Source organism: Giardia intestinalis, chromosome 2 (genome assembly GCF_000002435.2).
Source record: "Giardia intestinalis strain WB C6 chromosome 2, whole genome shotgun sequence".
Classification (NCBI taxonomy): domain Eukaryota; phylum Fornicata; order Diplomonadida; family Hexamitidae; genus Giardia; species Giardia duodenalis.
This window is the reverse complement of record NC_051857.1, coordinates 1085477-1112140: the sequence shown is the minus strand read 5'-3', so window position 1 is coordinate 1112140 and position 26664 is coordinate 1085477. Positions and strand designations below refer to the sequence as shown.

The following is a 26664-nucleotide window of genomic DNA, read 5'->3' as shown; positions in this document are numbered from 1 at the left end:
TCGTTTATGGGCCCGCAGCTCTGGCAAGGTACGAACCTTAGCCACACAATGGTCAATATGGCTAGGCTTCAGGGCGGGAGATTCTTCTTATCTGCTATCAGCTTATTATGCAATGCAATGTTGAAGGCATCTAACACAACCACAGCTCAGTATCTCCAAGGCCTTTCGCTGTGCCTTGTGGTAGACTTTACTGCAAGCGCACCTCGAACAGACTGCAACACACTTCACTTTGTCCAGGGATTGGAGATCTTGACGAGCAGGATGAAGCAATCAGCCTACTTTGACAGCAAGATACTGGAGGAGTGTTTAGAGGCAGCAGACAGGTACCTATCATCTCCCATAGTATACATAGATCCCAAAAGCGACTGTTTTAAGCAATTGATCCGTTATTTTCTCATAGAATTGCAAGACGCTCACCTGCACGCACCGCAACGAACCGCGCTTCTGGTTGATAAGCTTCTAGCTTGCTATCTAGATATGCAGCCACCCTCAGATAAGCTCTCCGGCACAGTCTCGGGGGATCAATCAAAAGCATGGATTTTGATGCTTCTTTCAGCTTCAAAACTCTTCCTCAGGTACAGGATTGTTAGTGGTGATAGATTGTTGTACATTGGGGAGCTACTGGCCGCCATTCAACCATCCTTGTGCTGCTCTAGCCTAGCAAGAAGTATGGCCAGGTTTATCACGGCAATACCCGTTAAAAGCAGCTTACTTTGCTCCAGAAGACGAAAGAAGCTAATCAAGATATTGCGAAGGGCAATTCATTCGGCAATGGCCTCGTGTAAGAGTGAGGCACTTAAGTTGGATCTTTCCCTTTGCAGCTTTCCAGCGTCTGGTCAGCTCCCCTTTACACAGCCATGCTATGCTGTATCTCACTTTCAAGAGTCCTTTAATAGATTTAGATACACACCAACTGTAGTTTCTGCAATCACACGTGCCGATTCAAATAAACTACTTCTGCCGTCCTTCGCTAGAGCCGCCGGGGAGCCACCCACTAGCACGGTTTACTGCGAAAACATACCGCACTTCATGACAAAGGAGGAGTTCTATGATAGATTTACTAAACACTTTCTAGTAGATTCACCGCTGTCTATTACCGCCTTTGGTTATGCAATGTCTAACACACAGACATACACTGCTTCGTTGAAACTATGCATAGACGTAAAGAGCATGGATACCAGTGCAGAGTTGGCAGGCTTCGATAGTGCAGTTAACATATTAGTGGAAGCCCCAGAACTCGTAGTGTGGGGGCACGCTATAAGGGTGACGATAGCCCCGAGTCAAGTTAACTAAAGCATGTGGCATAGAATGTCCTTGCATGTATTGAGCATGTCTACACCACATCCTGGTACGGTCCGCAGCAAGACAGTGGTGTTATCATCCCCAAGAGATGAGAGCAGGTTCAGATCCTCTCCGCTAAAGAGGTTATAGTCACTGCCCAGGAAAATATTCAGTGGAAAGCTGCTCCGATGCAGAGGAGTCAAGCTTGTGTACATCTCAAATACGCTGAGAGCAGGGCCATCTTCGTCCTCCACAGGTGCACCTATTTTCCCCAAGATAGACATCGAAAGGAACATCGCCTTGTTATAGGTGGTTATTTGCGTCTTATAAAAGTCAAGAAGCTCTTGCGGGCAGAAACTTAAGTAGTTTGGCTTTATTGACGCCGGCGTTTGGCTGGTTGACACGCTAGGATTGGGAAATGCCCCGATTGGCATCTTACTGCTTGCAACCATCCCCGTATCATATCCAAGGGCATAGAGTAGGGCTGATCGGTTAGAATTAACGGTTCTTGGTTGCTTGATTAATTTGCTCATGAGGGCGTTTTTATTTTTCAGAACGGTCTCAAAGGTGGGCATATGCGGATTGCAAAGAATAACAGACCGGATAGATAGCATCGTCGTAAGATTGACGCTACTCATACCATCGCGCATAAGCCGGGCAGTTACTAGCCTGGCGAAGTCATAGGTGTAAAGGGTGTCCAAGCCATCACTAAGTATCGTGACCGCGATTGCAAGCTTGAGGGCAACGTTTGCACCGGATCCTTGGCCGATGAGGCTGATCTTTCTCGCCGTCTCCTGTATGCCCATCCCGACCGTGCTGGATCGCCTTCTTCCCGCGGTTCTAAAATGAAGACAAACATTGAGTATAAACTCTGTGTAACAAACAATAATTTCATGCGTCATGAGGCGAGTAGCTATTGTGGAAATGTCTAGTATGTACACACACTTCTTTTTTCGGACTAGCAGGTTGATGAGAGGTGCGACACAGAGAGGGGTTTGATAGAAGTCTGGGATGATGAGCACAGGGTCATAGCTGGTATCACCGGCTACATAGTAGTTGAACAACAGCGATTTAGTACCGCACATGGCAGAGTAGGTATAGGAGCAGGTTCGTAGAGCCAGCTTGTCTATGGCATAGTCCATTGGTGTCTTAAGGTCCCCAGCGCTGGTGAATCGAAAATACCAAGCGTTCTCTAGAGGCGGGGGAAGTGGCACGCCATCGACCATTTGTGCACAGTACGCGTAGCTGGTAAGATTCTGCATGCTAGGCATCTTATCAATACCTTGACCTGGATGCGAAATAAAATGAGCTACCGCAGGAACCAGAAGCTCCTGGTTCCCTGTTATACCTGGATGTCGATCCACGTCACTGTTGTCAGCGACTTCTGTGCGTGGGGATGGATGAGGAATGACGGCTTCAGCTGATGCAAAGTGAAGCATGAAGTCATTCTCTTGTTTATTGGCAGACTTGTCTTGCGTTTCATCGAATGCTTTTTTCCCCTCTTTACAAGCTGCGGCAAGGCCTAGACCAATCTCTGGTGTTGCACTCAGCGCACAGTCTTCATTTCTTGAAAAGGTATGCCAGTGTTGCTGAGGGGTGAGATTGCGCACTGACTTGTACGAAACTAACAGGTGTGTTGCGCAATCGGATGCCTCTGTGCCATCAGAGACGTATTGTATCGGCACTCTGCCGTGACACAGAGTCTTGAGACATGCCTTTATGTCAATGTGTAATCCGTGTGCGCGCCGCTGCCTCTCGTCCGGAGGATTACCGTTTTGCGCACCTTTGACGGCCTCGTTTGTATTACCTCCAGAGGCGCCGTTGCTAGGCACACAGGCCTTCGGCTGCTCCTGGCTCTCGTCATCTGACTCAAAGATATTCAGGTCAGCTGTTGCTTTGACTTGAAATGGCTCAAGGAGGTCAACTCCGCGCCCTGGCGTTTTGGTCAATTTTTCCTCTGTATTGGTATTTGTGTCCCCTTCTGACTCGGTTGTTGACTCTAGACCACTCTCGGGACGTGCCTGAGCCGAGAAGTGCAATTCGGCCATTTGGAAGAGATAGAAAATTTAAACGGGATCAATTTACTCAAACACTTGAGGAGCTACTTCTTGGACTCAATGATAGCAAGAAGCTCAGGAGGGGTCGGGTACTTGCCTGTCTCTAACTTGCTGTAAATCTGGGTGCCGTCCATCGACACCTCAAAGGAGCCATCGGGGCCCGCCTCGAACGAAAATTCCGCGTCCACGTTCTTCTGCTTGAAGTACTGGCGCATCCCGTCGTACCTCGGCCTGGAACCGCACTGCAAGCACATGACAAAGTGAAGCTTCATTTCAAATTTATTACGCATTTTGTAGTTATATTCATAACTCTATGTATAATTATAACCGCTGTCGACTGGGATACCCCTCATAAGTTGGCCGCGTGGTCTGCCTGGAGGATGCCGAGACGCCATCACCATCTAGAGGGTCGCTGTTGTCGCTTTCTTCGTCATTTCCCTGAAGGGCCCCGCGCTTTTTTTCGCGTTGACGTTGCTGCCTCTGCTCCTTTCTGTTCTCTGTGTCATCAACATCATCATCGCTAGCTTCTTTGGATTCGTCTATGCTAAGCACGCTTTCCTCATCCTTTTTCGTAGAAGAGCTTTTACTCTCTTCGTTGTCAACATTGTCCGATTGCGTCCAACTCTTAGTTGTTGAGATTACATTCCTAGTGGTCTGGAGACTTGTGAAGAGCATTTGAGAGAGTGCACCTCTATCCGACGTGAGAACATCCTCGTCAGGTTTATCTCTACGCCCATCGCTTTCACAACTCGCCTTGAGTAAGCGCATCAACCATACCGCGTTGCCCGATAAGATGTGGAGTGAACCGGACTCTTGTCGTTCTTGTGCCCGAAGACTGTCAAGGAAGTTGTTTGGTACACTGAGGCACAGTCCGCGGAGGGTGCTTTCAGGCCTGGAGATGACATTGAATCGGATATTTGTCGTACAATCTGTCAAAACGAAAGAAAGGACGTGTTGCTTTGTGGTTTCGAGCCCGAAAGCTGGGGCTTGTATCATATCGCCTGTTAGCGCAGCTTGTTTCCCACGAACAGTGTAGGGTTCTCGTTCCTTATTTGTGAGAAACTCTAGGACGATGGGATTCTCAGTCAACTCAATGCTTCGCGGATCAATGACGGAGCGAAGATTTGTGGTCCGAGGCCGAATAATGGAGATAAGGCGGGGGTCCCCAACCTGCACGGCGTAGACGCACGACTCTGGAGCCTCGAGGTCTGGAGCAAGGGCGAAGTGGAGATCGCCCTCGAAGAGCGTCGTCGTCGCAGACATTTGAAAAGTGGACGATGGGGGAGTCGAACCCCCGGCCTCGTGCTTGCGAAGCACGCGCTCTACCAACTGAGCTAACCGCCCGCGCAGGGACTAAACAGCTACAGTCGCGCATAAAATTCTACGATGGATGGATGCAAAAGTGTCACGGGGACTCTTGGACGGCCCAGCGCCGCCGGGATGCACGGCGCAGCGCGGGCCACGCGGAGAGACTCGGGGAACCGGACGAGAGGCGCCCTGCGTCGGACTGGGGCAGCGGGTGAGCGGGGGCCAGGGCCGCGAGGGATTGCTTCCGGGCCTCTGCCTCACGCCGACCCTCGCCGCCTGCTCAGATATCTGCACGGAGCCGCGTGGAGCAGCTGGAAACGCATTTACTACCTAAGTCACATCTAAGTCTACGCTTTGCCTCTACAGAGGAACCACCAGCAGAGGAAGCCGACGAGGCCCCCGACGACGATGACAGCGGCCACAGCGATGCCAGCGATGGCGCCAGTGGAGAGGCCGCTCTTGTTGGCGCTAGAAGGCACGCACTTTTTATCATCACCTAGAACAAATCCATCGTTACACTCTGTGCACGTGCCGTCGGGACATGATTTGCAGTTAGGAAGATCGCAGCCAGCAGGCGCGTCCGCGCAGGTGTTCGGAGCCGATCCGTCGCCGTACGGGCAGTTATCGTAGCACCCGCCCTTGTAGAGCTTCTGCGTCTGGGTACACGCCGTGCAGGTTCCATCTGTGCTTCCCGACCCAGGCGTGCACATGTTTGCCTGGGCCTGCTGCGTGCAGGCGCCGTTGACCGGGACATACCCGCTCTTGCATTTGGAGCAGTACGTTTTGCCATTGATCGTCACGTCGCACTTGCCGGCGGCGCAGTTTGTCGCGCCGGGGTCTGCGGCGTCGCACGGCGTTGGGGCAGAGACCGCTGCTTTTGCTTCTTCTACTACTTGGACCGCCTGGGCTAATTGCAGAATAAAGCTCACAAAAAGAAGCTTACTCAACATTGATTCTGTGGCTATGTATTGGTATTTGTAAAAAGACTTGCTGTGTGAACTATCAACTAGATTGTCAGTTGATAAAGCTGATGCAAACGCGGACTCATAGGAGAAAGAATCCTCCTAGCTTACAAAGTGCTAAGCAATGCGTACTAGATAATAACAGCTGAATAAGAATAGAACATTCAAGTGCCTCGGTATGAAAACTGAAAGTGAACTGAACTTTGATTACACGGAGAGCCACTTGCTGTTATGCTGGAGCTTTACCAGTGCAGAATCATGTAATCGAACGCACATTTAGGTAGTAGACGCATCCACATGCTGCGTCGCACAAAAAGGCCTTATAGGCTGCCCAGTGGACCCACGCTCGTTGTCTTAGTGGTCGGAACAAAGTTTGGGGATGTTACGGCTGGGTTATCGCTTGCGGGCATGGTTTAGTAATCCCACGAGTAAATTTTCGCTTAATTCCTAGCCAGACCGGACGAGAGTTGGTCATGGATAGCATAACGAGAGAGTCCTCTCCAGTGATATATTCAAAGTCTGGGCATTCCTCGGCCGCTCCATGAGGATATGCTCTGTCTGGATATCCATGCCGATCTGCCTTGAATTCAAGCCTTCTCGCAGGCTCTCTGCTCTACCCGTGGCGCCTCTCCTTGGTCTTCCTTCGTGGCTGGTGAGGCTCCGGTCGCTGTCCTTTTTTAGATGCCCCGTCTGTCAGGAGCTGCCATCGGGCTCTCCACTGGCTGGGCCCTCGGTGTCCGGTCAGCTGTGGCTCGGGCAGTGCTCCTACAGTCGTAGTCACCTGGGTCCCGGTGGGTCCGGCTGGTGGGGAGGCAGGGGTATGGGGCGGTGAGGGCTGAGGTTGGTGATGGTTGTATGCGCCCCTGGGTCCGGTGGGCCAGCGGAGTGGTGAGTGATCCCTACTCTGTTTGCTAGGGTGATTGTGTCTGATCTCCAGCCCGCGCTGCACGAGATATAAGCCAGGCACCGACGATCACACTGGGCTCCTGGTCGTCCCTTTGCAGGAGTAGAGGGGAGCCTCTGCCTGCTGCCTACATTCATCCTCGCCCTCAGACCATGAGGGCTGTCTGTCCATAGCTATCCTGCATCCTCCCTTCCTTCTCTAGGAGCACCTTGACACGGTCTGCGTGGCCATGGGAGGCCGCTATCATAAAAGCTGTGGCAGAGAGGACAGGTCGCTGTTTACTGTCTGAGCATCTCGCACAGCTCCCTGGCCGTCGGCCTCCTCTCTGGCTCCAGCACGAATATCCGCTCCAGAACACTCTTTATGAAGCCATCAGTGACACCGCTCAGGTCCGGCCTCCACCCATCGATGAAGACCTCTGCTGGCTCCTTGCCCCCCAAGAAGTCCGGTCTCCTCAGAGTAGTAAGCTCGTAGAGGATGACCCCGAGGCTCCACACGTCGGAGGCGGGACTGGTCTTGTTGCGGATAAGGGTCTCGGGGGCCATGTATAGTGGCGTCCCTGCATAGGTGCTCCCGCATCTCAGGGCGTCCTTGCAGAGGCCGAAGTCGGCGATGATGAAGCGCTTTCCCTTTTTACTGATGAGGACGTTGGCAGGCTTGAGGTCGCGGTGGACGAGGCCCTGGTAGGGGTGGCCGTCGGCACCCACTCCGCTGACGCTGTGGAGGTAGGCGAGGGCGGCGACGAGCTGCCTCACACTTGAGAGGATCATAGTAACAGAGATAGGTCTGTCCCCCTGCTTGCACTCGATAACGAGGTCATTAAGAGTCCTGCTGTGGCGATCCATGACGATGTAGACGAGGTCGTTGCCTTTGATCACTTGGTGGTATCTGAGAACCCCTGGGTGGTGAAGGCCAGGGAGAACATCTAGTTCAAGCATGAGGGCGTCGATAGCCTTCTCGTTCAGGCTGTCGAGCCGGATCTCCTTCACGGCGAGGCCCTGATAGCCCCTGAGAGCGTAGACTGTACCCATGGCACCTCTGCCCAGCACGTTACCCAGTAGTCCACGAAGCTGCTCGAAGGTAAACTCAGACACCCTAGGAGCTGTTGGTGCAGCCCCAGGCGGAGCAGCGCGCATCGTGGATTTATTATTTTGGGAACGGCCGTTTTAAGTGTGTCTCCTTATTGTTTTTGTTTTAAAATGACTGTCTTAGAGCATGACTCTGCAGGCAGGGCTTTGGCCCTTGCACGGGGCTGCTTCATCCAGCCCATGGCGTCCCATCCAACACTCGCATCTGCATGCGCAGTCAGGCCGCCTCTCGCCGATGCCTGCTGACCGGCCCCCACCGCCCCATACCCCTGCCTCCCCACCAGCCGGACCCACCGGGACCCAGGTGACTACGACTGTAGGAGCACTGCCCGAGCCACAGCTGACCGGACACCGAGGGCCCAGCCAGTGGAGAGCCCGATGGCAGCTCCTGACAGACGGGGCATCTAAAAAAGGACAGCGACCGGAGCCTCACCAGCCACGAAGGAAGACCAAGGAGAGGCGCCACGGGTAGAGCAGAGAGCCTGCGAGAAGGCTTGAATTCAAGGCAGATCGGCATGGATATCCAGACAGAGCATATCCTCATGGAGCGGCCGAGGAATGCCCAGACTTTGAATATATCACTGGAGAGGACTCTCTCGTTATGCTATCCATGACCAACTCTCGTCCGGTCTGGCTAGGAATTAAGCGAAAATTTACTCGTGGGATTACTAAACCATGCCCGCAAGCGATAACCCAGCCGTAACATCCCCAAACTTTGTTCCGACCACTAAGACAACGAGCGTGGGTCCACTGGGCAGCCTATAAGGCCTTTTTGTGCGACGCAGCATGTGGATGCGTCTACTACCTAAATGTGCGTTCGATTACATGATTCTGCACTGGTAAAGCTCCAGCATAACAGCAAGTGGCTCTCCGTGTAATCAAAGTTCAGTTCACTTTCAGTTTTCATACCGAGGCACTTGAATGTTCTATTCTTATTCAGCTGTTATTATCTAGTACGCATTGCTTAGCACTTTGTAAGCTAGGAGGATTCTTTCTCCTATGAGTCCGCGTTTGCATCAGCTTTATCAACTGACAATCTAGTTGATAGTTCACACAGCAAGTCTTTTTACAAATACCAATACATAGCCACAGAATCAATGTTGAGTAAGCTTCTTTTTGTGAGCTTTATTCTGCAATTAGCCCAGGCGGTCCAAGTAGTAGAAGAAGCAAAAGCAGCGGTCTCTGCCCCAACGCCGTGCGACGCCGCAGACCCCGGCGCGACAAACTGCGCCGCCGGCAAGTGCGACGTGACGATCAATGGCAAAACGTACTGCTCCAAATGCAAGAGCGGGTATGTCCCGGTCAACGGCGCCTGCACGCAGCAGGCCCAGGCAAACATGTGCACGCCTGGGTCGGGAAGCACAGATGGAACCTGCACGGCGTGTACCCAGACGCAGAAGCTCTACAAGGGCGGGTGCTACGATAACTGCCCGTACGGCGACGGATCGGCTCCGAACACCTGCGCGGACGCGCCTGCTGGCTGCGATCTTCCTAACTGCAAATCATGTCCCGACGGCACGTGCACAGAGTGTAACGATGGATTTGTTCTAGGTGATGATAAAAAGTGCGTGCCTTCTAGCGCCAACAAGAGCGGCCTCTCCACTGGCGCCATCGCTGGCATCGCTGTGGCCGCTGTCATCGTCGTCGGGGGCCTCGTCGGCTTCCTCTGCTGGTGGTTCCTCTGTAGAGGCAAAGCGTAGACTTAGATGTGACTTAGGTAGTAAATGCGTTTCCAGCTGCTCCACGCGGCTCCGTGCAGATATCTGAGCAGGCGGCGAGGGTCGGCGTGAGGCAGAGGCCCGGAAGCAATCCCTCGCGGCCCTGGCCCCCGCTCACCCGCTGCCCCAGTCCGACGCAGGGCGCCTCTCGTCCGGTTCCCCGAGTCTCTCCGCGTGGCCCGCGCCTAGTGCTGGCCCAGAGGTATCCTGACGAGAGTATTGAGGAAGAGACCCGCCGGGCGGTTCTCCGGTATCATCCTACAAACAAGCTGCTAGGCGAGAAGATACTGGATCTGTGTACGATTGTATGGCCACGCATCACGAACCGTGATACTATGGGAGAGACGAGGCCGCAACCACACTTTGACGCAGAAGGGAAAGCGTTGTGGGAGCGTATTTACTTTTGGCGGGAGAACGCTCCTATCTCAATCTTATCCGGCATGACCGCACCACGGATGTTCGGGTTATAGATGCGGACCTTGACGCCAATAACACCCTGCCTCATCTTTATGTGGCGCGTCGCCTCTGCCAGGAAGATACGCTTCGGGTGGCCCGTCGAGATCAAGCAGCCCTCTTTAAACTTGTTTGCACGGGCACGCTGAGCGCGGAGCTTACCGGCAACAATGACCTCGCAGCCTGCAGCCCCGGCACGCATCGCGGTTCTGATGATTGAGTAGGCTGCTCTGCGGATCGGCATCGCCTCCTCGAGCTTTGCACGAAGGTTATCAACCATGATCTCGGCGCTAAGCCCGCGCTTAATTATCTTGTCGACCCAAATGTTGAAGTTCTTGGGATCGCACATGAACCTGCCAGCGAGGAGATACTCGATCTTATGAAGACGGTAGTGGTTGTCGCCCATAACCACCTCTGGCTCGGCACACTGGATTATCACGCAGATCGAGTCGATGGTACGACAGAGAGAGCAGGAGGCATAGCCGGCGTCGACCAGCTCACGCGAAAAGAACTCGTGAAGTTCTGCCTCCATGATGCAGTCGTTGAGATACTTCGAGTAGTAGACGTTCTCCTCGTCGCGCCTAACGATCCTGGGCATGCTGTCGCGGTCCGGCCAAAATAAGGAAGCAATCTCATTTCAAAATGAAAACATTTTTTTATTTTTCTGAGTATTGCGCATGAACTTATAGTTTCCATGTCTATTTTTCTTAGGAATAATAATTGATGACCCATCGTGTCACGTACGAGTCCTCCAGCGACATCGGCGTCTTCACCCTTCTCACAAATAGGTATGCGCTTGTCGCGCCGTCAGGGGCCATGAACTACTACTCGGCCATAGAGTCTATCCTCGTTCCTCACGGTCTGCCGGTCATTCGCACAACAATCAATTCAAGCATCGTCGTCGGGCGCACCACTGTTGGGAACCGAAAGGGGCTGCTCCTTCCTAACAATGTTCAGGACCAGGAGATGCTTCACATACGGAATAGCCTTCCAGATGATATTATCGTTCAGCGCGTCGACGAGAGGCTCTCGGCTCTTGGAAATGTGATAGCATGCAACGACCACGTAGCGCTGATTCATCCTGACTTGGACAGAGAGACAGAGGAGATTATCTCAGACGTCCTCGGAGTTGAGGTTTTCCGACAAACCATCGCAGGGCAGGCCCTTGTAGGGACGTACTCCAAATTTAATAATAGTGGGTGCCTCGTCCATCCTATGACAAGCCGGCAAGAGCAGGACGAGCTGGCGTCGCTGCTAACAGTCCCCGTCTGCGCCGGGACCGTCAACCGGGGCTCGCCGACCATAGGCTCTGGTGTTGTGGTTAATGACTGGTGTGGGTTTGTTGGCAGGGACACGTCGGCGACAGAGATCTCAGTGATAGAGTCTATCTTCAAGATCAGACAGCTCACATCGAAGAACATCCTGGCCGACATGCACCAAGCTCTCGTGGAGAACTTCCTCTAGTGTAAATGACGGGATGTTTACTCGCAGCAGCAAGGCTATCTGTAGCGGCGGAGGGAGCGGGTGTGGTTGCGCTTCCACGCGGCTCTCTTCGACGGCCTCAGCTTCATCGCACCGATACCCTTGTTGTGGAGACCGCGGGCCTTGCGACCGGCAGAGGTGAGACCGCGACACTCGCGGCGCTTCATGACCGGGTTGCAGATCCAATTAATCTTTGGATCGTTGCGGATCCACGGGTGGAACGGATCGATGAGAATGACCTCGTACCACTTGTAGGACCCGTCCTGGGCAACCCAGTAGGAATTCAAGACGCGGAGAGACGGAAGACGACGCCCGACCTTTTGCTCGGCAAGCGCGCGTAGCGAGCGGCTAGGCTTCAGGCCGACGATACCAATGTTCCTCGGCTTACCATACGAGATGCCGTGGACGCATTGGCGTTTACGTCCGCCGCGGCGCACACGCACACGATAGACAACATAGCCCCGCTTGGCCTTGTAGCCCAGACGGCGAGCCTTCTCAGGGCGAGTCGGGTGGCTGCAGCGCTTGATCGCGTTCAGCTGGCGGTACTCCCATGTGCGGAGACGGAAGAGGTAGTGGAGGGCCTCGGATTGCTTCTTGCGCCAGAGCTCCTGAACGTACTTGTAGGCACCCATCGAATTCAGGCCGGGTAAAAAATGATCCTATGAAGTGAATTTTAAATTGTTGTAATTTTAAACAACCCTCGTGCTGTCGGCGAGCAATGCCTCTGCGTGTTGGTCAGAAGCGCATGCGTGCGCGGAAGATCTACCGTGGGAAAGAGCCCAAGCGCCTTAAGAAGCAAGGGCTTTCTGTTCATGAATTCTACAAGGCGAACGGCCTTCTCGCAATGGTCAACCCCAAGAAGGCGTGCCAGCGAACAACAAAAGTGACAGATCACTTTGTTGACAGTAGGTCTGCCATGTATCAGGACAGGATGAATCCTGCCCGATGTGCAGCGCCACTACCCGAAGAGAAGCAGGAGAAAGTTGGAACTATAGAAAACAAGGGGATACGTTGCTCAATATACGAGGAGGTCAAGCGTGTGGCCATGTTTCGGCCTTACAGAGAATTTGTGGAGGCGGCTATGGCCAAGTATGGCGAAGACTACGCTGCAATTGCAAGAGACATCGAACTCAACGATCTGCAGCACTCGGAAGGCGAAGTTAGGCAGCTATTTGCGCGGTATAATGACTATAAAAAGGGCTATCAAGTTAAGCCTTGTTTGCGAACGCACGTTGAGTCCATAACGAAAGCCTTGGAGAGCAACACCGACGCAGATACCCTCGTCAATATTGATGCACTTATGGATGCGAAGACCTCCCCAAGTCAGCTACGTGTTACTCAGTTGAAACACGAATGGGCCCACAAGACGCAGCAGATGAGCGTTGATGAGGCCATCTATCAAGCACGACTCTTGGAGCGCATGGCAAGCTAAGCTCTAGATAGTAAACAAGATACATGGGGAGTTGCAGGACCTACAATAGCGTTCTTGACGAGCTCACTTTAAAATGGTTGGTTTCAACGCTGAGTTCTTTGCCGTAACCTATGGGGCTATTGTCACATCTCTCTTAGAGGAACTTCATGACCCAGGAATGGTCACAAAGGAGCTGGACAGGATGGGCTTCAACATCGGACAACGGTGTGTCGACGAGTACTTGGCAAACTCATCTTCTATCTGCACAAAGTTCCACCACACAGCCACTGGTGTGCTAGGTGGTCTAAAAATGTTTCTGGGCTGCGCCTCCGGTACCATTACAGGCTGTGAGCCCGAATGTAGTGCCTACACCATTTTCGTTGAAAACAATCCGCTCGAGAAATATGTGAAGCTCCCTGCTCAGCTGGACCGTTTAGTTTATTCGCAAATAGTTTGCGGGGCAATTCGTGGGGCCCTGTCTTTGATTGGATATAATGTCACAGTTGAGCTCATTCCTGCTCACAACGCAATGGTCCACCCCTTACACCTTCGCGTTGAGCTTCAAAATGAAATCACAGAGAGCTTTGCTTGCTGAGAAGAGCATGCCTTCTAAACAAAAAGACCCATGACAGAGGAAGAGCAGCTAATCGATATCGAGTCTGTATTTTCCGTTGTAGGGGATTTTGGTGGGAGTGTCACGATGGAGTTAGCAGATGGAGCTATTGTTTATCACGCTTTTTACGACTTAGCACAGGCCGGGATTTTCAAGTAATCGTAACGCTGGCAGCAGAATCTATTTCTCTGCTGGTAAAAGAAGCTCCCTTTAGACTATGTAAACGGTCTTCTTTGTGCTCCTATGCGATAAATTTTCGCTTTGAAAGCTCTTGTCGTTGCGTTGATGGCTAGCTCCTATTTTGTAGCGCCGCAACGCATAGGAGAAATACTTTACGAGAAGGCAGAGGCGCGGCGGCAGAGATATGCAAATCGACGCGATTCGCTGGGGGGAACTTCGTCCTATCGTCCGGGGACAAGCGGCAGTGTAATGACCAATATCTTTCCTGCACGCCAACCACGTAGTGGAAAATCTGCAAAGATAACGGTTCAGCCTAGTAGAGTGGCTGGACAGTCATCTGTACGGCCGCTCAGTGCAGCACAGTCTAAGCAGTTTCAAAGCGCTGCGCTTATATTCAGTTCAGATAAGCACATGGCAAAAGATTCCCTCCAAACTTCTCGCTCTTTTGGGCCAGAAGCGATAGACCTGACTGTCAGAGGCAGAAGGGCGCCTTGCGCTGCCGAGCATTCAAAGGTAACGGCTTCCTCGCTTAGGAAGGGTGATTCCAAAGAGTTAACTGTTTATGTCGACCCAGATAGGCCTGCAATGGCTCCAGTTGCGATATTACCCACTGAACCCTTGGCACTGCAAGCGCCTGATTCTCGTGAGTCTCTAGACCGCAGGGATTCTCTAGCCCTTTCACCTAGCCTAGTTCCGTACTCGCCTGCTCCAGGTGCCGACTTACCCACATTCCCGAGACCGGAGGATCAGTCAGAGACCATAATGCCCCAGCAAAGAAACAAGAGAATTCGGCCTTTGAAAATGGATGCTTCTGATACTTCTGAGAAGGAATGTTCTGAAACTACCGATATTTCATTTGCTAGTTCCATCAAAGATAGTCGTAACCATCCCGATAGATCAAGCGCAAAGACACCGGCAAGTAAAGGCCAGGACACCTCTCATTGTAATACCATCCCTGTTCCAGCAAACAGCAGAGATTGCACTGGCACAAAAGATCGCTGCATGCGCCCCCTCTACTCCACGAATTTACAGCAGCAAAAACTACCCAGAAGCCGCTATACCCAGGGGCTTTTGCATATAACTTCTCAGCAGAAAAGTCAGTTTAATTCTAAGGGATTTCTAATCAACAGTGCACAAAACGATAGAGAGATGCAGCTGGATATCAAGGCGTATCGGAAATTTTGCAAGCAGTTGGTCATTCTTGCTGCAGAGCAGCAGAAACTAAAGCAGGGGTTAACTAGCAAGACAGACAATCAAGACGACTATCCAGATCTCAACCTTACTCATGAAGACATGCAGCGACTGAAGAACATGGGATACGATGTTTCTACTTTTTGCAAGAAACTCCTAACTATGAGCACTAAAGAACTCACAAATATAGAGACAGAATTTGAGAAAGAACTAGTCAATCTCCGAAATAATGGACTATTCTCAGGAGAGCGACAACTTAACCATGAAAAGATCCAGGCAGATCTCAAACAACTAGGCAAAGACGTGGAGATTCCAAAGATGCGACCAAACTCGGCAAATTCCGTTGGTCTTTCTACGAATGACATGAGAAGCCTAATTTATGAACAGCAAACAAACGCGCTTCTCAAACATTCGCCGTACCAATATAACCAGACGCAACCTCATTCAAAAACAGTCAAGGCAAAGACACAAAGCACCACAGGGAAACAGCGCAACATAAGATTCGATCCAGCTTTGATTCAGCACGTCGAAAGGAAGCAGGAAGAGTACAATAGAGTCCAGTCAGATCTCTACCTCAATAAGCTCTACATTAAAAGCCTAATTGACGAGCAGCTAGCGGAGCTAGGAAATATAGAAAGGATAGACGAGTCTGGGCGATTAGTACAGTCGAAGCCACTGATGTCTATTCGATCTGTGCAGGCAATGAAGAAATTGCCAGATAGCATGGTGTTGAGTTCTGCCTCTATAATACATACAGAAAAACAGCCTAGCATTCCATCACGGATCGTGGCAGCAATTCCCCAAGTAACAAACTCTAAGGCTGAGAAAGAGGTCTCCAATGAAGTAGCTCAGCTGAAAGAGGTTACACCTTCGATCTCATCTGAATCTAGTAGCGAGTGTTGTGAGTTAAGGAAGACGTTCAGATCGGCAGGTGATCACTATCTCATGACTAGCTCTGGGCATTATGACGTCGATGCTCCAATAAAGGAGGAAGGAAAGCCCTACCGTTACAAGCCTATCGTTGTTACGCAAGACGAAGTCGAAGCCCATATTCGAGAGCAAGAACTCACAAAGCAATGCCTCACTGAGAAACACATTGCTAGAGAGAATGAACTTCCATGCTCACAACAGACCAAGCCCGTCACTCGAAGACATGTATTGGACGGGAACCTAGAAGTACTGTACAGGCACCCAAGCACCGATTCCGGGTTTCTGGAGCAGAACCAGGCCAACTTCCTACGTAATAAGACGCCAGCTAACTACAAGGATGTGGTTAATTACTTCGACATACTCTCTAAAGCTAAGTCAGCAAGCAGACCCATCAAGTGCGCTCTTTGTGGAAAGGTCGAGTACAGCGTTTCCAGCGATGTCGATGAAGCTACCCATTGTATGAGCTGCAAGCAGGTATTGGCCTTAGGCAGACATTCCTAATTCTGCAAAATAAAATGTCTCAGAACTCTGTCCACACATCGCACAGCGTTGTCGTGGTCCGGGATTTTTTAAAAGAGCATCTTCCGTCCATGATAGACAGTGCACAGTATCTAACAGCCGTCGTCGGAGACGTAATTGATGTTATATATGAACCGGAGAATTGCGTGAGTCCTCAGAGGACGTGGATATATGGGCGCAAGAGAGAAGCAGGTGACTGCGGGTGGCTACCATCCACATATACTGTTATGTTGAGCCGGGGAACTAGGCCTCTCTATGAGCTATCTTACGAAGATCAGCTATGGCTAGAAAACAGATGCCTCACGCGTTTTGTTGAAAACGCCATCAATTACCTGCTTAGGGATCGTCGATACGCAGTTGAGGGAATTTTCCGATGTAGTGGAGATAAGCGTATGGAAAGCTGGATAATGGCGCATGTTGCTCGAGCTGGGTCTATCAATTTTGAACATGTCCCTGGCATTACTGCACACTCCGTTGCGGATGCCATCAAGTTCTACCTTAAAAAGCTTCCCGAGTCCATTATTCCGCCTAGGCTTTGGACTCAGTTTAACGGACTTCTTCTTAAGTACAAGGATAGCACTGTTCTCCAGGCCACGGATTTCCCTGACGTGCATTCACAGGTTTTTAGCCAGGGTTTTGACTATACCGTTTGTCGACGAGATGTTGGAAGTTTGAATTTATTAGTTGACGGAGTTCTCTCCAAAACTGCAGGCATGGACCTAGGTGCTCAGGAGAAATACGCATTTCTCTTTGGTGAGGACTCTGTGGAATCTTCAGCAGCAAGCTCTTTATTTAGTTCTGAAGGCACACACGAGGAGCTCGCCGAGGAACCGGAGACGTTTAGTCTTCAGCCATCACCTATGCTAGACTCAGCTCTATCTGAGCAAACGAAGATTGTTACCGATCAGGTTGTGTGTGATAGAACATCACTTGGTTTCTCAACGACTTCCAATGCTGCCAACGATAGCATGAGCAAAGAACTGGATACAAATTCTTCCCATGTGGATGTTGCACAAGAAGATGATACGTATCAGTCCTATGAATACAACCCACTGGGATCTTACGGCGTTGGCCCATACTATCACACACAGCAGATGGTGGATGATATAACGGGGACCGACGAAGGTTGTGGTTCAACAGACAATAGCACTGAGCTCCTCTTGGAAGATTGCAAAGGAAGCCCCTCCTCAGTCATGCCCATAAACCACATCCAACACAGCAGTTCCTCTGCAAGATCGTTTGTATCTGGAAATCCATGCACTCGCGAGAACAAGGGAGAAATAGCTGCAGAGTTCATCTTCAGGGTTCTGCCCTTGTCTCGTTTCATTTTGCTTCGGAGCATAATGATACTCTGCTGCCACATAATGGACGCCATCGATGTTACCAAAATGACTCCGCAAAGCTTTAAACAGGTCTTTTACATGTGCATCTTGAATGACCCCAACAACAACTTTTCAATAAGCGTGAGCCAAAAGGTAACTGAGTTTTTGTTTACAAACTGGCCGCTCTTCGAAAAATATTACAACGCCATTGGGATCCCATTCTTTGATCCCGCAATCCCCTTGCCCAGATGCAAACGGATGCACAGGGCCAAACATACTAGTATGCAGGGCATATTGGTTTATGTCCTAGCCACTTTCGATCCGGCAGATTACATTGGAATATCCAATTCCATTAGCTGCATCAAGATACGGCAAAACGAGATAGTCGCTTTAGTGCGAACAGAAGGGAAGTGGGCTCTCGTTGACACCGGCCCTCGTCAAGGTTGGGTGGACCTAGCGTGTTTGCAGCACAACGAGCTGTTTTGTCTTGCTGAGTCTTTAGCACGTTACGAGCTGGACTCGCCATCATAACTCATGTAGCTGCTATCGCTGACCATTTTCTTCTGCGACTTTGCTAGCCGTTTAAGCTGACGCTTGGTGGCGTCTGTCGGGATGTATTCTGACTCCTTGCTACTTTCGTCACCATTACTATTACTATTGTGCGTCTCTTCGCTGTCTAACGTGTCTGACTCAGCCGAGTTGAGAAACTCTGGGTTTTCAATTCCAAGCTCCTGAATGAGAGACGTGATTATGGCGTTGCAATGCTGACCGTCTGGACTATCTAGAAAGTTATCCCCGGCCTCTGAAGTAGCGGGATCTAAAATTCCCCATATTCGCATAAACGACCACAAGCTTGCTAACGTAATGTCTTGTAATGGGAGCGTTTGCATGTTCCAATAATAGTATGGAAACTTGTGGAGAAACCCGACATGCTCTGGCATAAATCGGATGCCCATAGACTGCTTAGCAGCAGTGAAATCCTGGCGCACCTCTCGCAGACACATGCGGTACTCCGTGTTTAGCGCAACTAGCAAGTTGAGGACGGGGTTATAGCGAGAGAGAAACTTTTCACGCTGTTGGCTAAAGGACCTGTGTACATAAATGTTGTCATTGTCTGCCGTAGAAACATAAAATGCGACAATTTCTGAGAGGATGTGGTGAAACGTTTGAACTTCTAAAAAGCGAATGTAGTTATCTAGCTCAGCCTCGTTTGTAAACGAAAACACTGTAATGGACGGAATGCGATTCTTGGCGCTGACAGCATTGGGCTCCTTGTCTCCTGCTAAGTGGCAAGTTGCACCTTGGTCCATCGACAACTTGCGCTTGCGCGTTGGCTCACTATCTTTATCCTTCCCCTCAGCTATGCACTCTTTCTGGAACCAACCGCCGCGTACCTCCGAAAGCATTTTTAATATCAGGTTGCTACTTTCAGGGTTTAATTCGTGTTTCAGTTGTTCGAGTAATGCACGTCTACTTTCTATTCGTTCAGTTTCGCGCATCTTTGCTGCCGGACCCAAATTTAAGGCAGCACTTCGCTTTCGGTCCTTTGGTTGCTCGTCGTCCAAGTGCTCATGAGTTTTACCCAAATAGTGAACAAAGTGGTTGCTTTCCTCAGGAAATGCGTCCACAAATAGTAACGATGTTAGCCGATGGGCAGTGGATATTTGCTTTGCGCTACAAGTGGCAGAGAGCGATGAGAGTGGTAACTGCGCCATGTAAGCAAAGCGAGAGGCCACAGGCTCGCTTTGCATCTGTGTGTTTCGGAGCTCTGCATAAAACTCTCTTTCCTCTTGCATTGGTAGAAGACTTTCCATAGTACTTGAGGTGAACAGGGCCTGTGACAATACATTGAGATGAGAGGCAAAAGGGGATACAGCCAGGTCAAGAAGACGGAGGCCGGCAGTCTGAATCAGCCCGAGATAAGCTGAACTCGAGTGGGGGACAAAGGCTTCAAGCAGCATGGAAGCAGTATCCACGGAAGTGTCAGCAATGGATTTGCTAGTGCGTAGAGCCAACGGAGCCCAAGGGATATCCGAGGGAGGATTGTCAGTAGGCGCGGCAACAAAAGATGTAACCAATGTTTCAATTTGCTCCTTAGTAATCATGGAATCATAAAAGTTTAGAAGAAAGCCGTGGAGTGATGTGCTATTGGAGATCTCCACATATCTTCCTTGAATATGTCCATAATACGAAAAGAAGCGATCGGTAAGTAGTTTCCGACGGAACTTACTAAACACAAGATTGTACTGACCGGGAATTTTGGAAATAAGGCTCCTCTGAGCAGTAGGGTCAGAGTTGCCCCATCTACTACTGTCAGTTGTGTGATAATCGTCGTCTCCTTCTGATGAATAGTAGGAGTCGTCACTCGACGCGCTGGACCGCAGACTTACTGAATCTATAGCCCCTTCGGATACATGAGAAGGCGATTGGGGCTCAATAGGATCCTCTGCACTATTCGCTGGCTCCTCCTTTTCGTTGGTTAGCGGGTCGATATATGCATCAACAGATTCGTCTAGCACCCTATAGTGCTTTAAGGAAATGTTGAAGTCAGGATCGCAAAGGAGGAGAGGCGCATCCAAAACAAATGAGATTGGCTCAATAAGGACTGCACGCTCAAAGCTACGTGGTGCGGTTGTAGTCGTGTCAGAGACAGAAAGCCTGTGTATTACGGGATCTGAAGAGGGCAGATCTTCACTTGGGCTCGTATCCGTGAAGTCGACTTTTATGATGTAATTTGTGCCTCCAAGAATGTAGTATTCTGCAGACAGAGCGTCGTATCCAATGCACTTCATGTTTGAAATCTTAATCCCTGCAGGCTGCCTGGAAATCAGAGCACCTTGGGCGTCCACGGTGTCTCCAGAACGGCACATCACGAGTGTTGCAGAAAAAACCGCGTCAAGTATTTCGGCTCTATCCGTAAATGGGAGCTTGTAAAACTGCCAGTCAGCTTTCTCAAGTCTGGTCAGAACCTTCTGATTGGCTATCACACGTGAGTTTGTATTGGCATAATAGCGCACTAAAGTAGTCAGAGCACCAATGACGCCAGTTTTTATTGCAGCCTTACGCAGAACACGGAAGACGATGACAGAGAGTAGTATCTGGTCCTGGTGGCGTTCACCCAAAAGGGCGCAGAGAAAATCCTTGTATAGCAGCCGAGGGACCTTAAACGCTACTCGGTGGTCCATCAGAGCGCCGTAAAGAGACAAACATCTACCGGCTACAGAAGCCGACACTGGCATTTTTTATCATCCAAAATCTCTTGCAAGCTAAGCGAGACGCACAGAGGCGAATGAACGTATAGGCCGGCGTATGACGAAAGGTAAGTGGAGCGCCATACAGAATATCACACGTATAATTTTATATCAATGTATAATTTTAACTCCACTCTTCTATATCACTTTCTTGATCAGTTGGAGTGCTAGGGTAGTCGTTCCCCCGTGCTCCTTCACAGTTGGAATCCTCAGGATCGACCGTGTCGCTGCTATACTCGGCAAGCTGGTCCCAGTGGCCTGCGGTTTGCTGAAGCTCTTCGTATGCGTCCTGAGTTAGCCATCCAATGTGCTCCACGGTGTAAGCAACGGGAGTGGTATTTTCCCGAGCATTGATGAGCAGTGTATCTCCGTCCATCGTGACGGAGGATTTAGGAACAACGAGGTCGCCTCCTGTCTGTTCTTGTAGGCTACATTGAAATGTGGTGGGCAGTTCTCCACGTCTTTTAAGCGGCGGTTCGATTATAATTCGGCTTGGAATGGGGTTTTCGCCGTCGGAGAAGTAAATGCAGCGTAACGTCATTTTTATTAGCTGGCCCTAGCATAGTGCCCAATACGTATTGTGTCACAAACGATGTGGCTACAAATAGAAGCGAAAGCTGCTTGTTGAGGGAAAGCGGCGACTGGAGTTGCCAATGCAGCGGCCTGCTCACAACCTACGTCTCTACATGTGTCCTATCGACTGCGTATGCCGATGAAAGTGCACACAGATCAATAGGATTTTGTGGTGGCCCAGGAGCTGGCGCTTTGGATGCTACAACAAACGCGTGCATATGTTCCAAGAACTTTGTGAAGATAGGCGGTTTCTGCTATAGCGTGAATTGCCTGCCAAGCAATCATATTCCTGGGGAATACAGACTGAGCCACGTATGTTCTGGAATAGGGTCGTGCATATACACTGAGACCACTAACTCTTATGGCTGTAAGTGTCCCGACGAAACCGAAAGCTACGGAGGCTACTGCACCCACACAGGGTGCGCTGTTCTGACGTACGTTGGAGGCAAATTGCAATACTCTGAGTGCGGGGCTCTTTCGCCGTTCGTCGAGTGTCGCATGAAGAGTGCCGGTGGTGGCCACGAATGCGCCTGCTCAGGGCCATTCACGCTGCTCAATAAGAGATGCATCCACCAAGATTGTCTTCGCGACAACGTGTACTGCGGAGGAGACGCTCTGGCCGGCTGCGTGTACAAACCGGAGCAGCAGAGGTTTGGATGTGCTTGTTCCGAAGGCTTTCTCGCTGTGAGCACAGGAGAGCAATGTGTCCCGAGGAAGTGCATCTATGTGCACTCGACTCTCGCTGAGCCAAAGGTGTGCGGAGGATTCGGCACTTGCTTTGGCCAGGCTGGAACCCCCCTTTCTGAAAAGAGGTGTAGCTGCACAGACAACACTACCGAAGTAACGCTTCGCGACATCACAGGGGTCCTTAAGAGTACGTGCGTCCAAGAAGGCTGCATCAATTACGTTGATCAGAATCCTCTGATCTGTGGTGGTGTCGGTGAATGCGTGCATGGAAAGTGTGTTTGTGATATTGGCTACTCTGCAGTCAATGGAACGTGTGCCAGCCCGCGCTGCATTGTCCCTGTAGCAAGCGGTTTGCATACAGTCCAGTCTGTGTGTGGAGGCCCGACTGTTGCCTCCTGTGTAGTTTCTGAGCTTCCAAACACTGCGCTGAATGGATATATATGCAAATGTATAAATACGACAGACAATAAGTACAGGCAAATCGGCAGACAGTGTGCTCCACAGGAGTGCGTCTTCCCAAGGTCTGCCAATGGTCACGACGTCGACACTGTTTGCGGAGGACATGAGTTTGGTACATGCGTTATGGATCTAGTGGGCAATAAGTCTTATTGCTCTTGTGATAAAGATGTTGCTGTCCAGCTCTTTACCGGAAGATGCATTCCTAAGGAGTGTGCTGGCCTCATTGACTTTAATAAGTACGAGGAATGCGGAGGCAACGGAAGCTGTACAAGGTCTGGCGATAGCTATTTCTGCACATGCAAGTCTGGATATAAGACAATCACCTTCCGAGGCGTCGTGTATCCGTGTGTGGCAACGGAGTGCATTACGCAAGAATCGGACGGGGCAGAAACTGTTTGTCACAGCGGAGGGGTATGTTCTGCAGAGAAGAAGTGTGTCTGTAAGAATGGCCACTACGGGGAAAAGTGTGAGAATTGTTCGAGTGGGTACACAAGGGACAGAAGCTCCAGAACCTGCTATGTCAAAGATTGCTTCAGTTCCGAGCCGGGCTTTGAAGACGTTGTTTGCAACGGGGCTGGCAGGTGTGTTGAAGAGGAAGGAGATAAGGGTTACTGCATCTGCGATTCCTACTGGGGGCCGTCAGGCACGGTATGCTACCCCCTAGGGTGCCTTACTCTTGGGACGGTGTGCAACGGTAACGGCCGATGTACGGTGGTCAAAGGGGGCGTTTGTACATGCAATGACAACTATCAGAGCACCGTTGATAGCATATGCGTCCACAAAGACTGCATATCCACTACGGGTGGCGTTAACCTGGTCTGCAGTGGACATGGCCGTTGTCTCTCGGATAATGGGAGAGTACCTGTCTGTAGATGCTATCCAGGTTACACACTAAAGGACAGTTTTGCATGCGAGGCCGACGTAGCAAGAACAGCCATTCAACCCTACGTTCCAATTGTCGTCGGAGTTCTTGTCCTCAGCGTGCTTGCAGGTCTCATTGGGTTCCTCTCGTGGCGGTTCTGTTGTAAGAACAAGAAGCCCAAGCATCCTCTCGATATACCCACGAAGCGACGAGGCAGGCGGGAAAGGTCTGCCATAGCACTCATATCTTATGCAAACTTCCGCGGTCGTAACGCAAACGAGGCCATGGGACTGGCAGAGCTAGAGGAAGGATCCGATGGTAGTGCCGCGGTTTAATATGTGAACATGGTCCATGGTTTTCCACCACTTCCCTACGCGAGAAGTCCCTGCGGCATAGAGCTCTGCGAGGCGGGGCGCCAGGGGGACGCGCGGCCGAGGCATGTATCTCGACAAATTTACTGCCCGGGCCTACTTGACCTTGGTGTACTCCCCCTTGTAGTAATACTGGCAGATGCACCGGACGGCCAGAAGATTCTGCTGTCTATTAAACGACGCATCGAATTGCCGGTCAGAGTAGATGTATAGCTTTTAGCTTGCACCCACGCGAGAGCTCATCCCAAGGACGCCAAGCGCAGTGCCTGCACCAGTCGAAAGACCATTATAACTAGGACAGGATCGTAGCAGCAACCTTTCAGGGACGCGCTGATTGCAAACGGATCGGTAGCGTCGAGATTCCGAAGCTTTGAGAGAATGACATGAAGTGCAGTGGAGTGGCTCTCACAGCCAAAGCAGCTTGCTGGGCAGAATTGTTCTCCCTTCCGACCTTCAGTGTCGGGGGAAAACGGAACGGCACACGCACGAGTGGTGAAGTTTCCTGCTCCGAGCATGCCTTCTGTTATGCAAAACGTTCGCAGTGAAAGACCGTTGTTCTGGAGAGCAGAGTAAAAGTCGCACGTGACTGTATCGTACGGCTTCGTCTGAGTCACCCGAGGTTCCAGGAAGTAGTTCTGCTCTTCAGCCTGATCATCTTCTTCTACCACCTTCTTAGAGCGTTTTCCTTTCTTTCCTTTTTTGTGCTTCGCGTTGTACTTTTCGATGTCTTCCACTGCTTTAGTATATTCGGGCGGGTGAGGCTTTGGCGCCGGCTCCTTGATCAGGCCGTAGATGGTCTTCGAAAACTCGTGGAGGGTCATGCCCTTGGAAATGAGATTTGTCAGGGCTTGGTCCCGGACGTCGCTTGTCTGTGAGAGTAACTCGGCGCGCTCGTCGCTGGTCATGTAGGCTGTAGAAACAGGCCTTACGGCAAACACCGACGAAACGTCGATCATGCCGCCTTGGCCGTCGTCCACGAGCACGGGGGGCGCGGGCTTTCAAATTAGTTTGTACTTTTTTGAATAGAATACCTTGTTAAGGTTTAGTTTACATATAGCGAGTTCCACAACGATTCTAAGAACACCGTAGCCAAGAACACGAGAATTTCTAGCCCTATCTGCCTACTATCATGGTGTTTTTATAACCGTATTTCCCAAAAAATGTTTAGCAATAGTCAAAAAAAGCTATGACTGAGCTAGCGACTCAGGACTCGGGAAAAGGCAGAAGACTCAGCCGGGTTATGAAACCCCTTTCAATATCTGTACCCGAACCATCAAAACACACTGAACCGGTACGCTCTAGATCCAGCCTATTTAGGGCGGAAGCATTTGTAAAGCTTCCATATGACAACTTAGAAGACGCCCACAAATATTACGAGTCATCCATGGCGACCCTTACCAACGTGCGACTCGGAGCACTGAAGCAGCGCTATGATAATGTTTTAGCAACGCGGTTTCCCCTTAAAAACCGCTACACCAACATCTTTCCATATCTGCGCACCCAGCCAATTGCGCTCTATACGGATAAGTTTATGATAAACAGCTCGACGGTCTCCAACGAAAGCACGGATAGTTCCTTGGCTAGCAATGGGACGTTTTTAGATGATAGTAACAGCTTTACAAACATGTCATCTTATCGACAGTCAATTAGCTACATCAACGACAATGAGGCAAACACTGAGTCCAAGAGCCCTTCCGCCGGCACTTCAATATTGCGTACGTGTGGCTTTCCCATGGTGGTGCCAAAGCAAAACCAGTTGGGAAGCCCCCGCCAACCAGAAGACATGTCACTTATCCCTCCGACTCCATGCACAGCAAAGGCCCTTTCTCCCGAGGAGCAAGAAACAGAGCAGATCTACCTACGGCTTTCAAGAACCAACTTAATGATCCGCTACTTTAATGGGAACATTGTCTCTCTGAACAACTTCACATTTCTAATCACTCAGGCGCCCACAATCGCGTCCATGGCTGACTTCTGGTATGTAGTATTCCGTCTAAAGGTGGTCTTTATTGCCAACCTCACTAGGTTCATTGATGATGAGCGACCCAAGGCCATCCGCTACTGGCCGTTATACAAGAGCAAGGAGCACGACCCGATTTATACCGACTCTGTCACAGGGTCATATATGCATTATGCGTACCAGAAAGCGCAGGATACAAACAACCCCCGTGCTGGGCAAATGTTCAAGCAATTCATCGCATATATAAAGACCGTCCAAGAAGAAATTCCGGAGGACTCTCTATTCTGGAACTGCACGCGAATGAAGCTTCACATCAACGCTGTTATAAGCGAGGATGCAATAGCAAAATCAGACGCAATAGGATTTTCTAGCGAACCGATAGATGCTGCAGAGGTCGAAGACGACGAAGGGGACGACCCTCTTTCTACCAATTTGTCCGGCGGAAATGTGAACTTGCTCTCTTCGCCTCTACGTGCCGGGAGTACAAAGCTTGCCTCTTCAGAGAAAGGAAATAGCCAGCCCGACGGGGCTTCGCGGACTACTACGATTAACCAGCAAATCACTCTGGGCTGCGTTGCGATGAAGCGCTACAGAGATCAATTTATCGGATATAAAGTAGGTATTAAGTGTAGCAAGGAAGTACACTACAGCAAGTTATACTACTACGGACTGTGGACAGACTATTCTATTCCAGATAATTTCGAGATCATCTTTCTGTTCTCCGTCGAGGCTCTACGCTACAAGAATCGGGGTCCTTTGTGTATCCACTGTAGCGCTGGCGTGGGGCGCTCCTCAACCTTCGCTATCTGCATCGTTATTACGAACATGCTCATCAATAACTTCAAGCCCGGGCAAGAATTCGTGAAGAAGGAGGACGTAAGAGAAGGAAAGGTCTGGCGAAGCTTTAAGCCATCTATTCTTGAAATGACTGAGATACTTCGCGTACAGCGTAATCCGCTTTGCGTTCAGACGGTAGATCAATTCATTTTCCTCCACGACTATTGTAACTTTGCCTACGCTAAGTTGAGGGGATCTTTCGGTACCTCTGAGTGATTAAGTTAGCTAGTTGTCTTCGTTTTACC

General features: G+C 50.6%; 20 protein-coding genes and 1 non-coding gene across 21 annotated transcripts; 10 read left to right on the top strand and 11 right to left on the bottom strand.

Moving 5' to 3' along the window:
- Positions 1–6: 6 nt before the first annotated feature.
- Positions 7–1293, top strand: GL50803_0040793 (uncharacterized protein; the record flags this gene model as incomplete). Its single annotated transcript, XM_038046096.1, has 1 exon — positions 7–1293. The coding sequence occupies one exon, from the start codon at positions 7–9 to the stop codon at positions 1291–1293; it is 1287 nt and encodes a 428-aa protein (XP_037901741.1).
- Positions 1290–3329, bottom strand: GL50803_0014694 (uncharacterized protein; the record flags this gene model as incomplete). Its single annotated transcript, XM_001708661.1, has 1 exon — positions 1290–3329. One exon carries the CDS (start codon positions 3327–3329, stop codon positions 1290–1292), a length of 2040 nt encoding a protein of 679 aa, XP_001708713.1.
- A 53-nt stretch (positions 3330–3382) lies between these two features.
- On the bottom strand, positions 3383–3610 carry GL50803_008394 (Rdx family protein; the record flags this gene model as incomplete). The annotated part of the gene is made up of 1 exon (XM_001708662.2): positions 3383–3610. One exon carries the CDS (start codon positions 3608–3610, stop codon positions 3383–3385), a length of 228 nt encoding a protein of 75 aa, XP_001708714.2.
- Positions 3611–3659: 49 nt separating this feature from the next.
- On the bottom strand, positions 3660–4601 carry GL50803_0014696 (uncharacterized protein; the record flags this gene model as incomplete). The annotated part of the gene is made up of 1 exon (XM_001708663.1): positions 3660–4601. One exon carries the CDS (start codon positions 4599–4601, stop codon positions 3660–3662), a length of 942 nt encoding a protein of 313 aa, XP_001708715.1.
- Positions 4602–4609: 8 nt separating this feature from the next.
- Positions 4610–4682, bottom strand: GL50803_00t0013. The gene has a single exon. It is a non-coding gene; the product is annotated as a tRNA-Ala (tRNA).
- Positions 4683–4993: 311 nt separating this feature from the next.
- GL50803_00117473 (VSP) lies at positions 4994–5596 on the bottom strand (the record flags this gene model as incomplete). The annotated part of the gene is made up of 1 exon (XM_001708665.1): positions 4994–5596. One exon carries the CDS (start codon positions 5594–5596, stop codon positions 4994–4996), a length of 603 nt encoding a protein of 200 aa, XP_001708717.1.
- Positions 5597–6790: 1194 nt separating this feature from the next.
- On the bottom strand, positions 6791–7648 carry GL50803_00101534 (Kinase, NEK; the record flags this gene model as incomplete). The annotated part of the gene is made up of 1 exon (XM_001708668.1): positions 6791–7648. The coding sequence occupies one exon, from the start codon at positions 7646–7648 to the stop codon at positions 6791–6793; it is 858 nt and encodes a 285-aa protein (XP_001708720.1).
- A 1049-nt stretch (positions 7649–8697) lies between these two features.
- GL50803_00117472 (VSP) lies at positions 8698–9300 on the top strand (the record flags this gene model as incomplete). The annotated part of the gene is made up of 1 exon (XM_001708670.1): positions 8698–9300. One exon carries the CDS (start codon positions 8698–8700, stop codon positions 9298–9300), a length of 603 nt encoding a protein of 200 aa, XP_001708722.1.
- A 415-nt stretch (positions 9301–9715) lies between these two features.
- On the bottom strand, positions 9716–10369 carry GL50803_007999 (Ribosomal protein S3; the record flags this gene model as incomplete). Its single annotated transcript, XM_001708672.1, has 1 exon — positions 9716–10369. The coding sequence occupies one exon, from the start codon at positions 10367–10369 to the stop codon at positions 9716–9718; it is 654 nt and encodes a 217-aa protein (XP_001708724.1).
- A 125-nt stretch (positions 10370–10494) lies between these two features.
- On the top strand, positions 10495–11235 carry GL50803_0014606 (Translation initiation factor 6; the record flags this gene model as incomplete). Its single annotated transcript, XM_001708673.1, has 1 exon — positions 10495–11235. One exon carries the CDS (start codon positions 10495–10497, stop codon positions 11233–11235), a length of 741 nt encoding a protein of 246 aa, XP_001708725.1.
- A 35-nt stretch (positions 11236–11270) lies between these two features.
- Positions 11271–11885, bottom strand: GL50803_008001 (Ribosomal protein L15; the record flags this gene model as incomplete). Its single annotated transcript, XM_001708675.1, has 1 exon — positions 11271–11885. The coding sequence occupies one exon, from the start codon at positions 11883–11885 to the stop codon at positions 11271–11273; it is 615 nt and encodes a 204-aa protein (XP_001708727.1).
- An 86-nt stretch (positions 11886–11971) lies between these two features.
- GL50803_008002 (Ribosome biogenesis protein Nop16) lies at positions 11972–12685 on the top strand (the record flags this gene model as incomplete). Its single annotated transcript, XM_001708676.1, has 1 exon — positions 11972–12685. One exon carries the CDS (start codon positions 11972–11974, stop codon positions 12683–12685), a length of 714 nt encoding a protein of 237 aa, XP_001708728.1.
- A 73-nt stretch (positions 12686–12758) lies between these two features.
- GL50803_008003 (Bet3-like protein) lies at positions 12759–13259 on the top strand (the record flags this gene model as incomplete). The annotated part of the gene is made up of 1 exon (XM_001708677.1): positions 12759–13259. The coding sequence occupies one exon, from the start codon at positions 12759–12761 to the stop codon at positions 13257–13259; it is 501 nt and encodes a 166-aa protein (XP_001708729.1).
- A 30-nt stretch (positions 13260–13289) lies between these two features.
- GL50803_008004 (uncharacterized protein) lies at positions 13290–13436 on the top strand (the record flags this gene model as incomplete). Its single annotated transcript, XM_001708678.1, has 1 exon — positions 13290–13436. One exon carries the CDS (start codon positions 13290–13292, stop codon positions 13434–13436), a length of 147 nt encoding a protein of 48 aa, XP_001708730.1.
- Positions 13437–13562: 126 nt separating this feature from the next.
- Positions 13563–16079, top strand: GL50803_0014607 (uncharacterized protein; the record flags this gene model as incomplete). The annotated part of the gene is made up of 1 exon (XM_001708679.1): positions 13563–16079. One exon carries the CDS (start codon positions 13563–13565, stop codon positions 16077–16079), a length of 2517 nt encoding a protein of 838 aa, XP_001708731.1.
- A 14-nt stretch (positions 16080–16093) lies between these two features.
- On the top strand, positions 16094–17950 carry GL50803_0014608 (putative Rho GAP; the record flags this gene model as incomplete). The annotated part of the gene is made up of 1 exon (XM_001708680.1): positions 16094–17950. The coding sequence occupies one exon, from the start codon at positions 16094–16096 to the stop codon at positions 17948–17950; it is 1857 nt and encodes a 618-aa protein (XP_001708732.1).
- On the bottom strand, positions 17926–20658 carry GL50803_0089535 (uncharacterized protein; the record flags this gene model as incomplete). The annotated part of the gene is made up of 1 exon (XM_038046391.1): positions 17926–20658. The coding sequence occupies one exon, from the start codon at positions 20656–20658 to the stop codon at positions 17926–17928; it is 2733 nt and encodes a 910-aa protein (XP_037901740.1).
- Positions 20659–20794: 136 nt separating this feature from the next.
- Positions 20795–21211, bottom strand: GL50803_008010 (uncharacterized protein; the record flags this gene model as incomplete). Its single annotated transcript, XM_001708681.1, has 1 exon — positions 20795–21211. The coding sequence occupies one exon, from the start codon at positions 21209–21211 to the stop codon at positions 20795–20797; it is 417 nt and encodes a 138-aa protein (XP_001708733.1).
- A 530-nt stretch (positions 21212–21741) lies between these two features.
- Positions 21742–23586, top strand: GL50803_00137732 (High cysteine membrane protein; the record flags this gene model as incomplete). Its single annotated transcript, XM_001708682.1, has 1 exon — positions 21742–23586. One exon carries the CDS (start codon positions 21742–21744, stop codon positions 23584–23586), a length of 1845 nt encoding a protein of 614 aa, XP_001708734.1.
- Positions 23587–23861: 275 nt separating this feature from the next.
- GL50803_0016970 (uncharacterized protein) lies at positions 23862–24578 on the bottom strand (the record flags this gene model as incomplete). The annotated part of the gene is made up of 1 exon (XM_001708683.1): positions 23862–24578. One exon carries the CDS (start codon positions 24576–24578, stop codon positions 23862–23864), a length of 717 nt encoding a protein of 238 aa, XP_001708735.1.
- A 230-nt stretch (positions 24579–24808) lies between these two features.
- Positions 24809–26635, top strand: GL50803_0025035 (Protein tyrosine phosphatase; the record flags this gene model as incomplete). Its single annotated transcript, XM_001708684.1, has 1 exon — positions 24809–26635. The coding sequence occupies one exon, from the start codon at positions 24809–24811 to the stop codon at positions 26633–26635; it is 1827 nt and encodes a 608-aa protein (XP_001708736.1).
- Positions 26636–26664: the final 29 nt, after the last annotated feature.